Source organism: Chrysochloris asiatica, unplaced genomic scaffold, assembly GCF_000296735.1.
Source record: "Chrysochloris asiatica unplaced genomic scaffold, ChrAsi1.0 scaffold00126, whole genome shotgun sequence".
In the NCBI taxonomy this organism is placed as follows: Eukaryota; Metazoa; Chordata; class Mammalia; order Afrosoricida; family Chrysochloridae; genus Chrysochloris; species Chrysochloris asiatica.
This window is the reverse complement of record NW_006408644.1, coordinates 9,511,528-9,525,426: the sequence shown is the minus strand read 5'-3', so window position 1 is coordinate 9,525,426 and position 13,899 is coordinate 9,511,528. Positions and strand designations below refer to the sequence as shown.

Below are 13,899 nucleotides of genomic sequence, written 5' to 3'. Positions count from 1 at the left end.
CCACTTGATCGTGATGTATTATCTTTTTGATGTGTTGCTGGATTCTATTGGTTAGGCTTTTGTTGAGAATTTTTGCATCCATGTTCATGAGGAATATTGGTGTATAATTTTCTTTCTTAATGACGTCCTTCCCTGGATTTGGTATGAGGGTTATGCTTGCTTCATTAAATGTATTAGGAAGTTGTCTATCCTCCTGTATCTTCTGGAATAATTCGAATAGAATTGGTGACAGCTCTTCCCTGAATGTTTGGTAGAATTCACCAGTGAAGCCCTCTGGACCTGGACTTGTTTTGGTTGGGAGTTTTTTGATGACCTGATCAATTTCTTCTTTTGCTATGGGTCTGTTCAGGTTTTCTACTTCACTCTGTCTATGTTTAGGTAGGTTGTGTTTTTCTAAAAGTGTATCCATCTCTTTGAAGTTTTCAAATTTGTTGGAGTACAACTCTTCATAGTATTCTTTTATTATGCTTTTGATTTCCTTCTGTTCCGTTGTGACATCACCCATGTTGTTTCTAACAGGTTTTATTTGTGTCTTCTCCCTCTTTTCTTTTGTTAGGTTTGCCAATGGTCTGTCAATTTTGTTAATTCTTTCAAACAGTCCGCTTCTTGTCCTGTTGATTCTTTCTATAATTTTACTGTTTTCTATCACATTTATTTCTGCTCTAATCTTTATTATTTCTTTTCTTTTGGTGGCTGTAGGTTCCCACTGTTGGTCTGTTTCTAATTGTTGTAGATGCTGTGTTAATGTGTTAATTTTGGTTCTTTCTTTTTTTGGATGTGTGCCTTTATTGCAATAAATTGTCTTCTCAGCACTACATTCACCATGTCCCAAATATTTTGGTATGTTGTGTTGTCATTCTCATTTATATCTAGGAACTTTGTGAATTCACATTTAATTTCTTCTACTATCCAATTGCTTTTCAGCAGGGTGTTATTCAGTTTCCATGTATTTGACTTGATTTCCTTTGTCTTCCTATTATTGATTTCTAATTTGATAACATTGTGGTCTGAGAAGATGCTTTGTAGTATTTTGATATTTAGCCCTTCTTCAATTTTTTTTATCCTGTTTTGTGTTTGTTCTTCTATCTTAGTGGTATTGAGAGATTTGTCTTCTAGCTTACTGGTTCTGCCTTCCATCTCATCTATTCTACTCCTCTGCCCTTTCAGAGTATTGTCTATTTCTGATATCCTGTTATTGATCATTTGGACCTCTTTCTGTAGGGTTTGAATTGCTTCCAATGCTGTGTCTACCTTATTTGATTGTTCCTGTAGCACTTTCCTGACTCCTTCCTTGTTTTTCTCAATTCCATTGTAAAGTGTTTTGAAGCATTTTATAATCATTTTTCTGAATTCCTTCTCAGGCATTTCCAAGTCCTACCCTCCTTCCAGAATGGAGTCCAGGTCTACCTACAGGTCATTTGTCTCAGACATTTTATCTTGTTTCTGGACATGTGCTGATATGGTCATCTGCTTTTACTTCTTGGACATGTTTAGTGTTTATCTGTGGCCTTAATACTTAATTGAGTATGTGTTTTGGTGTTTTTTATGGTTTCTGATTGCTTCCAGGAAGATGTGATCAGGATGTAGGCTTCCCTTTTCACTGTTCTTATTGTTTAACTCAGAGTAACTTTCACAGGTGTTGTGTGTTTCCCTGGTATATGGCAGTTGGTGTTGGTTCTTCCCAGGGTTTTGGTGTTTTATAGTGTGATTATAGCTTGGCTATATGGCACTAGTTGTTGACTCTTCTTGTGTAATATAGGATGACAAAGTGTCCTCTAAAGGCAGAAGCATGAACATATAACAGCAAAACAGCACCAGCGGAAAAAAACAAGGGAAAGAAATAAAAAAGACTAAAAAACAGCAACAATAAAAACAAGACTGAATACTGTAGTCTGTAATCACAGAAAAGGGATAGGAGAAAGAGAATGAAAAGAAAAAAAATTCTGTAGCCTAATATGAGTATAACTTTAATGTCTTCTCTTCAGCTTCTTGCTCTCAAAGCTGCATGAGAGATTTCAAGATGCCAGTGTTGGTTGTTATGCTATACCTCAGGCTTTAATTTAATTTTCTGCCTGTTCTGTTTTTAAACTCTCTTTCCTTCTCTACAGCCCTGTCCTGTCCTTTCCCTTATTAAAAACAGAACAAAAAACAAACAAATAAGAAACGTTCATGGCCTGCTCTTGGGCTGAGTATCTCTGTGTATGTGTGGCAGAAGAATCCACCAGTGGTGAGGGTGGGGGAGGGGTCCACTTGCTCAGGCTCCACTTCTAGTCACCAGAATGGAGGTGGACAAACAGTGGGCCTGCCAATGACCAGATACCAAAAGAAAAAAAAAGAAAATCAGAACAAAGTAAAACTGACAAAGTGTATTGTCCACCTTTGCCCCAAGGTTTCCACAGTGTTTTTCCATGGTGTTTCTGCTCCCCCCACTTGGTCTTGCCTTTTTGTCTCTCCCAAGATGTCGCCTCTGGGCCTCCAAGCCCGGCCCAGCAGATTCAAAAGTACGTGATTTTTTACTTTAGCTCCAATATCCACAAGCTATAAGCCTTCAAACTTTAAAAATATTCCTATCTCTATGGTTCCAAGTTTTGGAGCTCTGCCCTGGATCAGCGTTGCCTGGTTTTCTGTGTTACTGCTGATGGTGAACTTCACTGCACCTCCACCCTAGCCGCCATCAAGCCCCCCTGTATAGTCTCTTTTTATTTGAATATATGAAATTTTTTACTTTTCCTGCCATGCAGTGAGAGATAGAAAAGAGTGTGAATAAAACACTGTAAATTCCATGAAGACAGGACTCTCATTTCAGTCTGAAAACTGCAAAGAAAAAAAAAAAAATTAAATTTAAAAAGGCCTAAATAAATGGAAAAGCATCTTGTGTTCATGGAGTAGAAGACTTCATGTTCTTAAGGTGTTAATACTACCCCAAATGATCTACAGATTCAATGCATGAAATCTCTATAAAAATTCCAACAACCTTCCTTGCAGAAAAGGAAAAATCAAGCCTTAACTTCATAGGGAATTGCAAGGGGATGCAAACAGTCAAAACAATTCTGAATAAAAAAGCACACACACAAAACAAGAAAGAAAATTTACATTTTCCTATTTTAAAACCTATCGCAAAGCTACAGTAACCAAAATAAAATCCTGGTGTGCCGCTGTGGGTTAATGTGTCAAACTGCAAATCCGTTTGAACTGCAAGGTCATTGGTTCAAGCTCACCAGCTGCTCCTTGGAAACCCTATACAGGGTCTCTATGGGTCGGAATAGACTCGACGGCACTAAATAACAACAACAACCATAGATATAAGGAGCTCTGGTAGAGTAGTGGTTATGAATCCGGCTGCCAATCTCACTGTCAGCAGCTCGAAACTACCAGCTGTTCCGCGGGAGGAAGATGAGGCTTTCTGCTCCCCTAGATTTACAGCCTTGGAAACCCTGTACAGGGTCGCTATGAGTCGGAACAGACTCCAAGGCACATAACAACAACAACAACCATAGATATGGGGAGACAGATTAGGCGTTCTGCTCCCATAAAGATTTATAGCCTCGGAAACCCTGTACAGTGTTGCTATGAGTCAGAAATGACTCCACGGCACACAGCCACCACCACCATAGATATGGAGTCCTGGTGTGGTGCTGTGGGTTAATAAGCTGGAATGCAAAGTAGGTTTGAACCCCAAGGTAGGCTGTTCAAGTTCACCAACCATTCCTTGGAAACTGTATGTAGGGTGGCTATGAGTTGGAACTGATTTGAAGGCACTTAGCAACAAACAACAAGGATAGATGTGCTTAAATTGTGAACATAAAGACCTATGGAATAGAACTGATAGCGATTAAGCCCTATGCCTGTTTGATTTTTAAGAATGTTACCATGAACATTCAATGGGGAAAGACTAGTGTTTTCAACAAACTGGACATCCAATGAATGCCCTTGGGTCCCTGCCTCACATCATATAAAAATAATTGAAAATGTACCAAAGACCTAAATATAAGAATTAAAACTATAAATTTCTTAGGTGCTAATCTTCAGGACCCAGAGTCTGCAATAGCTTCTTAGATATGACATCAGGCGCATTAGTAAAAAGGAAAAATAGATAAATTAGACTTTATAAAAATAAAAACGTCTTACATTTAAGGGAAATTATCAAGAAAGTGAAAAGACAGCCTACAGAATGGAAGAACATATTTGGAAACCCTTTATCAGATAAAGGTTAAATATACAGATTATATAAAGAACCCTTAAAACTCAACAGAAAGACTAAAAACCCAATTAAAAATAGGCACAGGACTTGAATGCCTTTATCCCCAAAGAAGATAAATAACCAATAAACACATGAAAATATTCTCAAAATCGTTAGTTATAAAGGAAAGGCAAGTTATAACCAAAATGGGGTACGAGTTCACATTGACTAGAATGACTATAATTTTTTTTTTTTTTTTAAGAAAGAAAATAGATAGCAAGTATGGCTATAAAACACTCCAGAAAAGCTTACTTGCTTATTTTACTGGGTCTGGATTCTGTCTCTAAGTCATCATCCACCTCTGGTTCTTTGGACTTGAGCCAGTGGTTTGCACTATTGTCTGTCAATACTGGGAGTCATCAGCAGACAGCCATCTTACTGGCTTGCTGCCATTTGACCTGCAGATATTGGTTTATCAGCTTTGCAACTATTTGAGTTAGAAGCCTTAAGCTGACTTGCCTACCTCTACAACTGTGTGAGCCAATTCCCTGATATAAACCTCTTTTTATATACATATATAATCTTCACTGGTTTTGTTTCTCTAGAGAACCCAGCCTAAGAAATGGGGAATATGAAAAGGAGGAAAGAAAGGGGAAATGGCTCCCTTGCTGACATCCTGCCCTTCATGTGCCTTGGGCTGGCCCAAAGTCCAAAATAGGAACGGTAAACAGGTTATTCTTGGGCTGAGGACCATTGGCCTTTGTTAGCTGTGATACCATATGAACTGAGCATGAGAAACTGAACAGCCAAGGGGCAGGAGACCTTTCCTGAGAGTAAAGATTCAAGTAATAACACAGCATGAGGTAGAAGTCTGTGGCCCATTTTATAAGCACTACCTTCTTCCCTGATGGGCCCTATACAACTGTGCCTGTCTTAGTTTGTTCCTTGTCTGAGGAATCAAACCACCTTGGTGTATCCAGTGCCCTTCTGAAGGACCAGCCAGGATGATGTGGTATGGTAGAGAAAGGAGACCAGTGCCTCTCAGGAAACTGCCTTCCTATCACCCATTCTGCCTCTGCCTCCTGCCATGTACACATGCAACCTGCCTCAATGCAGGTGACCCGCTTCTGACCCACTGACTCAGGAAACCTAGGTTTCTCACACAGCAGGGTTCAGCTCCCAGCATTGAGCCAGAGTAACAGATGTCATGATATAGCCAACCCTGGCCCTCAGCATGTGGCAGGAAAACCCAAATGTCAGCCTGGAACAGGTTGGGGACCACTTTTGGAGAAAGAGTAAGAGATACCTCACAGGACTCATCAGAGGAAGACCTGTCTTAGAAGGAGTCTCTGTCCAGGAGGAAACTTCATGGTTCAGGCCACCAGAATCCAGACAACGCCAGTGTTTACATTCTTGGTCCCGGGGAGGGGTAGACCTGCTTCTTGGAGCACATTCAGGAGAGACCATGCCAGAGTAGGCTGGGTGCAGAGGTGTGGGCAATATAAGGGAACACTATTGTGAGTAGGCCAGAAGAAGGTAAAGAGACATCTAAGCACAAGTGAGAGACAGAGTAAGCACAAGTAAGACACAGAGGAGATGGCAGGGCACCTCAGAGGACCAAGGCTTAAACCTCCTTCAGATAGGTACTGTCAGGAGTAGTAGCTTATGCTTCCAGGAGTTGAAGGTCCCCATGAGAGTTGACTGTGGTTACCACTGATCTTGTTATTACTGTTGTTGGTTGCCATTGAGTTGATTCTGACTCATAGCAACTCCTCGTGTGCAGTGTATGACTGCTCCATGGGATGCTCAAGCCCGTGACCTTTCAGAAGCAGATTGCCAGGCCTTTTGAGGTGTCTCTGGGTGTGTTCTAACTTCCAACCTTTGGGATGGTAGTTGAGGGCTTAGTCGTTTGCACCATCCAGGGACTCCTCATTGAACTTAAACAGGTGAACTGGTCAGAGTAGGTATCACACAGAGCTTCTTATATCCATATCTCTTCAAGCCTTTTCATTCCCCATGGCAACTTTAGCTGAACAATTTAGAAGGAAACAAGGGAGATGAGTCCCAGGGACAGAGAGACTTCTGAGCCCTTGTACTCCCAGTCCTCATCTTCACCTACAGGCACCTTCTAACCTCATGTTCATCCAGATGAACACTGTCACTCACCCTCAATTCAAATTAGATCTAGCTCTTACTTCTCACCTCATTTTTTGTGAGGTTCAGGATCTTGACTTTGGGGACTTTCAGTATAATGTCAAACAAGCCATCTAGCTGGTAAAATTTGTTCAGGGATAACAGGTTTTGGGAAGAAGAGTTTGAGCGACAGTTACTATCGAGGGTCTTCCATCTCATAGTTTCTATCTCTCTACCTAAAAACTGGAATCCTAGTGTGGTGATAGAGGATAAGTACTAAACAGCAAGGTCAGTTTGAACTGCGACTGGAAGTTTCTTCTATTCAAGATCATGTCAATATAATGGTCCACCAATTCTTCAGGAAGCTGAGAGAAGGCAATCAGAAGGCCAAGAAGGGTCAGCTGTTCCAGCACCAGAACCAACCCCTCTCTAAGTTATTCTCGCCAAGTGTCCCTCATATGCACACCCCTCTGCTATCACCTGACTTAAAATTAATGCTGTCAGCCATACCTGGGTCAAGGTAGAAGCTCTGGATGTCAAGAGCTTGCTGGGAGACATCATATAATTTTTTTCATAGTCAGCTACAGAGACAGAGATGGAGAAAGCAGTCCTGAAGCATTTGAGGTGGTGTTGCTGATGGAAAAACCAGGGTGGTAGAAGAAAAGGTGAATCTTTGTGTGGGCACACAGCATATCTTTAGCTGCTCTATATATTCTGGTTTCAATTTATTCTACACAGAGTGGGGCACAACAAAGGAAATGGCAAAGATAAATAACTACAGAAAAGAGATGCAGGGTAAGTACCAGAAATTCTAATCTCAAAGAAGATGGTCCAGCTCCAGGCCTGTCTTCCTGCTTCCTGAGTGTTGTGTGTGTTGCACTGTCAAGTCTGCTTGAACTCGTAGCAATTCTATGCACAACAGAACAAAACACTGCTCAGTCTTGAGCCATTCTCACAATGTTATTGCCATTTTTTAGTTCTTTGTTGCAGCCACTGTGTCAATTATCTTGTTGAGGGTCTTTTTTTCAATGACTTGCTACTATACCAAGCATGATGTCATTTTCCAGGGACTGGTCTACTCTGATAACCTATCTAAAATGACTGAGACAAAATCTCACTCTCCTTAATTTCCTGGAGTATTCTGGCTGTAATTCCGCCAACACAGATTTGTTCTATCTTCTGGAAATTCATGGTATATTTAATACTCTTTGCCAACACCATAATTCTTCTATCTTCCTTACTTATTTTTCAGCTTTCACATGCATATGAGGCAATTGAAAATATCATGGTTTTGGTCAGACACACCTGAGTCCTCAGTGACATCTTTGCTTACCAGCACTTGTTTGTTTGTTTTTTTAAGCACTTGTTTTTTAAAGAACATTTGTACAATGTAATACATCATTTGATTTCTTAACTACTGCTTCCATGTGCTTTGATTGTGGATTCAAGTAAAATAGGTAATTTCTGTCTTTTCTTTTTAATCATGATGTTGCTTACTGGTCCAGTTGTGAGGAATTTGTTTATGTTAAGGTGCAATCCATTCTGAAGGTTGAAGTTTTTTTATTTTCCTTACTACATGCTTCAGTCTGTTTTGCTTTCAGCAAGCAAGGTTGTGTTATCCATATATCCCAGGTTATTACTGATATCCTGCAATCCTGGTGCCATGTTCTTCTTAATATTGTCCAGTTTCTCAGATTATTTGTTCAGTATACATGTTGAAAAAGTATGGTGAATGGATACAACCATGACTCACATTATTTCTGATTTTAAATCATCTGGTATACCCTTGTGCTATTCAAATAACTACCTCTTGATCTATGGATAGGTTCTGCATAAGCTTAATTCAATATTCTGGAATTCCTATTCTTTGCAACGATATTCATAGTTTAGTCAATAAAACACAAGTAATCATTTTTCTTGTATTTTCTGCTTTCAGTCAAGATCCATCTGGCATCAACAATAATACCTCTTCTTCCATGTCCTAGTTTGAACACAACTTGAATTTCTGGAAGTTCCATGCTACAACAGTTCTTGAATTATCTTCAGCAAGATTTCACTTCTGTATTATATTAATGCTATTTTTTTATAATTTTTTCATTCTGTTGGCTCACCTTTCTTTGGAATAAGGCACAAATAGGGATCTCTTCCAGCTGGTTGTCTAGATTCCTTGGCATAGACGTGTGTGTGCTTACAGAATTGCATCCATGTGTCGAAACATCTCGGTAGTCCATCAATTTCCGGAGCTTTGTTTTGTTGTTGTTGTTTTACCAATGTCTTAAGTGCACTTTACACTTATTCCTTTAATATGACTGATTCTTGATTGTATGCTACTTCCTGAAATGGTTGAACATCGACTAATTATTTTTGATACAGTGACTCTCTGCATTACTTTACTCTTTCCTTGATGCTTCCTGCATCTTTCAATATTTTGCCAACAGAACCATACAATATTGCAAGTCAAGGCTTGAATTTTTCTTCAGTTCTTTCCATTTGTAAAATTCTGAGTATGTTCTTCTCTCTTAGTATTCTAATTCCAGGTATTTTGCACATTCCATTATAGCACTTTACTTTGTCTTTCTGAACAGCCCTTTGAAACCTTCTGTTCAAGTGTTTTTACATAATAATTTCTTCAGTTCCTATTTGTTGTTGTTGTTAAGTGCTGTGGAGTTGGTTCTGACTCATAGGAACCCTGCACAGGGTTTCCGAGGCTGTAAATCTTTATGGGAGCAGAAAGCTTCATCTTTCTCCCACAGAACTGCTGGTAGCTTCGAACTGCTGGCATTGCAGCTCGCAACCTGATTCATAACCACCACACTACCAGAGCTCAGTTCGTATTAGCTACCCTATATTCAAGAACAACTTTCAGAATCTCTTCTGATATCTATTTTGGTATTTTTCTTCCTTGTCTTTTTAATGACTTTTTTGTTTTCTTCATATATGATGTTCTTGCTATCATCCAACAATTCCTGTCATCTTTGGTCATTAGTGTTCAATGAGTAAAATTTATTTCCAAGTTCTCTAAATTCAGGATATATGTTATATTATCTTGAGATCTATTCAATGTAATTCTTGGTCTCTAGTGAACTTACTTTATTTTCTTCAGATATACTTGCATATGAAAAACTGATGGTCTGTTCTGTAGCTGGCCCAGTCTTGTTCTAACTGATGATATGGAACTTCTCCATCATCTCTCTTTTTTTTTGTCACAGATGCAGTTGAAATCAATCTAATTGAGGTCCACATGTACAGTTGCTGTTTATGTGGTTCAAAAAAGATATTTGCAACAAATAAGTCATTGGTCTTGCAAAATTCTACCATGCAACCTCCAATGTGTTTTCTTTCACCATGGACAAATATTCCATCTATCAATCCCTCTCCTTAATTCCAATGTTCATATTCCAATCACCAGCAATCTTCCGTGTATCTTGATGTCATGTTTGATCAACTTTAGACTGCAGAAATTGGTAAAAATCTTCAGTTTCTTTATCGTTTCCATTAGTGGTTGGTACATAAATTTTAATAATATTCATATTAACTGCTCTTCTTTGTTGAAGTATAAATACTATCGTGTAATTGGCTGTGCTGTGCATTAGGATAAATCTTGAAATGTGTGTTGTTTTGTTATTGACAATGAATGTGACACTATTTCTCTTCAATAATTAATTTCCTTAATACACACCTTTTAGTTCTCGTCATAATACATATTGCACCTTTGCCTTCAAGACAGAGGTGATTCCAGTATCTTAGGTAAAGAACTCAGCTCGCTTTTTCTCATAGTGGAACTGAAGAGAGAAGAAGCAACAACAATAGTGTTGGAAGCTTAAAGGGTCCTGGTGATTCAAACTAATACAATGGCAGTACAATGTCTTAGAAACAACAAATAGTTTCAAATCACACATGCATATACACACACAGGACAAGATGTTACCAACAAGTGAGAAAAATAAAGAACCAGAAAATCTTTTAGAAGAAGGAATATTATTGGAAATACTTGATAAGGAATATAAAAGATTTATACATAGGTTCTTTCAGAGATTAAAAAAGAGATCAAGGAAAACTAAGACAATACCAGGAAGATCATAGAGAAAATCAAGGCAAACAAAGACACAATTCTAGAAGAATTCAGGAAAACAATACAAGAAAAAATTGACAAAATAATGGATATACAAAAATAAAAATCCTGAGAACTATCTACAATTTCAGAAGTACATAACACATTTGAAGGACAAAGGGATATAACTGAATTAATGGAAGAAAGAATTAGTGAGAATGAAGACAAATCTCTTAAAACTAAGCTGCTAGAGGAATTATCAGGAAAAAAGAAAGCATCAGAACTTCAATTAACAACAACAATATCAAGAGAAGTAGTTTGCATGTGATTGGAATTCCAGAACAAGAAGTCACATAGGAAAAAAAAAAAAAAAAAAGCTATAGAGAAAATTGCTGAAGAGTCATTGAAAGAAAACTTCCCTAATATCATGAAACATGAGAAGATATGCATTGAAGAAGCTCAACAAACCCCTAGCAGAAGAAAATCATCAAGACATAGTATAATCAAACTTCTCAAAACCAATGACAGGTAAAGAATCCTGAAAACAACTCAGAAAAAATACTAAGTTACGTAACAAAAAGAATCAATAAGACTAAGCCCTGACATCTCAGGAGAAGCCATGCAGTAAAAAGGTAATGGGATGACATATATGAAACCCTGAAAGAAAAAACAAAAGGTCAACCAAGAATCAATTATATATCTAGCAAAATGGCACCTCAAATGCATTGGTAAAAATTAGGACACATCCAGAACAATAGAAATTAAGGGAATTTGTAAAAATACTGTCATCCTGCTAAAGATAATATCCACTTGACCTGGCTTCAATGGCTGGATGATCAGAATTCAACTAGAAGAAGAAAGAAGAGGAAAAAAAAAGAGTAATCTGATACAATTTTATGAACTTGACCTACACCTATGGATGCAGTAGCTTAAAAGAGGGAACAAATCTTTACAATGAGGATCATTCCCACCTACTCCATACACAGAGCAGACAGGGATGGGCAACTTGGACACTGGCTACCCAAAATGGGGGGTGGGGGGCTACAAAGGCAAGAAGTGACTGTCTTACAAGCTTTCAAGAGGGAGCCTAGATCCAGAGGGTGCAGAGGAAGGTAGAATCTCCACTGAGTAGTATCCAATCTGTCTGGGCAGGGCTGAGGAAAGGAGATGGGGATAAGACCCTTGTGGTACAATAGTGAATAATTGCTATCAGGACTGACTGTGAGGGTTGGAAATGTAAAGGTAGACATTTTGTAACAAAAGGAGGAGAGTGGTTGACTTTGCAGTCCAGGAGCAGAGGTCCTTGTGACCATCAAGGAAGGAGAGTGGAGTGCAGGACCCTACCCAGAGAAACAGTGATGTCAGAGATGGAGGCAGAGATGATGACATGGAGTGATGGGTCTAGAGATGGACTCTAGACCCAGAGAGAGAGGGGGGTTGTGTGCTGATGACCGAGGGGCAGGCTTGTGTGGTATACCCTTTGGTTGGCTGGTGATGCATGGAGGGGATTGTAACCTTGGCAAGGAAACGATATATGATAGGATGAATGTAAAGCTAATATTCTCCATGTAAATTATCACATAATTCACAATAAAACATAAAAAAAACCCCAAAGATTCAGTAAACACTAAAGCAACAGCAATGAAGGAAATGATAAGAATATTTGTCAAAATGAACTTAACACAGAATACATGGAACAAGGAAACCATCAGCACCACACATACACACACACACACACACACACACAATAACAGCAGTAAAATTATGCCTTTCTATAATCACACTGAATCAAATGGATTAAATGCACCAGTCAAGATTTAAAGAGTAGGCTTCATGGTGGATTAGGGAAAAGCTCAGTGCATACCTTCAATAGTAATAACACAGATACCAGAAAAAGCAGGTTCAGAGGAGAGTCCCAGAACTCTGAACTACATATAAAGGAATATATAGAAGGGTAGAAAGCTTACTACTAGTGGGATTTGTAGCAGAAACAAGAAAGGTGGAATTTTCTGATCTGTGTCTGCCAGCTAGTGCCGGATCAGCCATCTTGGACATGACGGAGCAGGAGCATGATTGGATGACTGTTCCCACCACAGAGGTCTGACTGACCATCATAGAAAAATGTGTGAACATTTTTTCCCTGTTCATTGGTCTATCACTGTCTGTGTACCTCTGCTTTGGTGACTAGAAGGGGTGCCTGAACAAGTGGATGCCCCCCATAGCATATCCATGTGTATGCGTCCAGGATTTTTTGCTCAACAAAGACCACAACACACAGAATCTAAGAAGAGGGAGGAGTCAACAGGAACTGTTTAAAATGAGAACGGTATCCCAAAACAGCCAATTGGCTGAGTGAGGGGTGTTACAGTCATACTCATATTTTGTTACATTTGTGTGTGTGTGATTATAGACTGTAGTATCCAATCTGTTTGTTTGTTTTTGCTGTTGTAGTTTTATTTTCTGTTTTGTTTCCACTTTTATCTTGGGGGTGTGTGTGGCTCTTTTTCTTCCTATGTTACCCAAGAAGAGAAAGCAATCGTGGTCATATAGCCACACTACAATCACACCCTATAGAATTCTACTATCCAAGCAAGAGCCAATACCAGCTGTTATACACCATGTAGACAGCCAACACCTGCTATAGTTACACTGAGTTGAGTAATAAGAAAAGTGAAAAGGGAATCCAATTTCCTGATCACATTTACCTGGAGGCAATCAGAAAGCTTAATAATATATCAACATACCTTCAGATAATTACTGAGGATGCCCAAGAGATAGTCAAAGATTTCAGCAAATGTCTGGAAACAAGATAGAATAATTGAAACAAATGAGCTACAGATAGAACTAGACGTCCAATTGAAAGGAGGACAGGCTTTGGAATTGCCTGAGAAGGAATTCAGGAGAATAATATTGAAGTGCATACAAATGCTCCACAGAGCAGTTGAGAAAAAGCACTACAGGAACAATGAGAGAGAGAGAGAGAGAGAGAGAGAGAGAGAGAGAGAGTGAGAGAGAATAACATTGGAAACAATTAAAAACCTGTTAAAAGAGGTTCAAAGTATTAATAATAAAATATCAGAAATGGATAGTACACTGAAAGTACAAAGGCATAGAATTGAAGAGATGGAAGCCAGAACTAGCAAGCTGGAAGACAAATCTTCAATACTGCTAAGATAGAAGAGCAAGCAGAAAAAAAGGATAACAAATTCTGAAGAAAGTCTAAGATTCATGTGGGACAACATTAAGAGCAATAACTTAAGAATCATTAACATTTCAGAACAGGAAGAATCACAGAAGACCACAGAGGAGATAACTGAAGAGCTTCTGGAAGAAAATTTCCCTAACATCCTGAAAGATGAGAAGATAAACATTCAAGAAGCTGAATAACCCCAGGAAGGATAAACTCAAAAAGAAACTCACCAAGACATTTCATAATCAAGCTCTCCAAAATCAAAGACAAAGAGAGATTCCTGAAAGCAGCTAGGGAAAAGAGAAATGTTACTTACAATGGCAAACAAATCAGATTAAGCTCTGA

General features: G+C 38.8%; 1 protein-coding gene across 1 annotated transcript in view; it reads right to left on the bottom strand.

Annotated features, from left to right (window-relative positions):
* Positions 1–13,899, bottom strand: part of ARMCX5 (armadillo repeat containing, X-linked 5) — a 37,140-nt gene that overhangs the window by 10,608 nt on the left and 12,633 nt on the right. Inside the window, 3 exon segments of the mRNA XM_006869122.1 lie at positions 4,493–4,589; positions 6,376–6,451; positions 13,109–13,162. Of these exon segments, the coding sequence (XP_006869184.1) occupies positions 4,493–4,589; positions 6,376–6,451; positions 13,109–13,162 (227 nt within the window).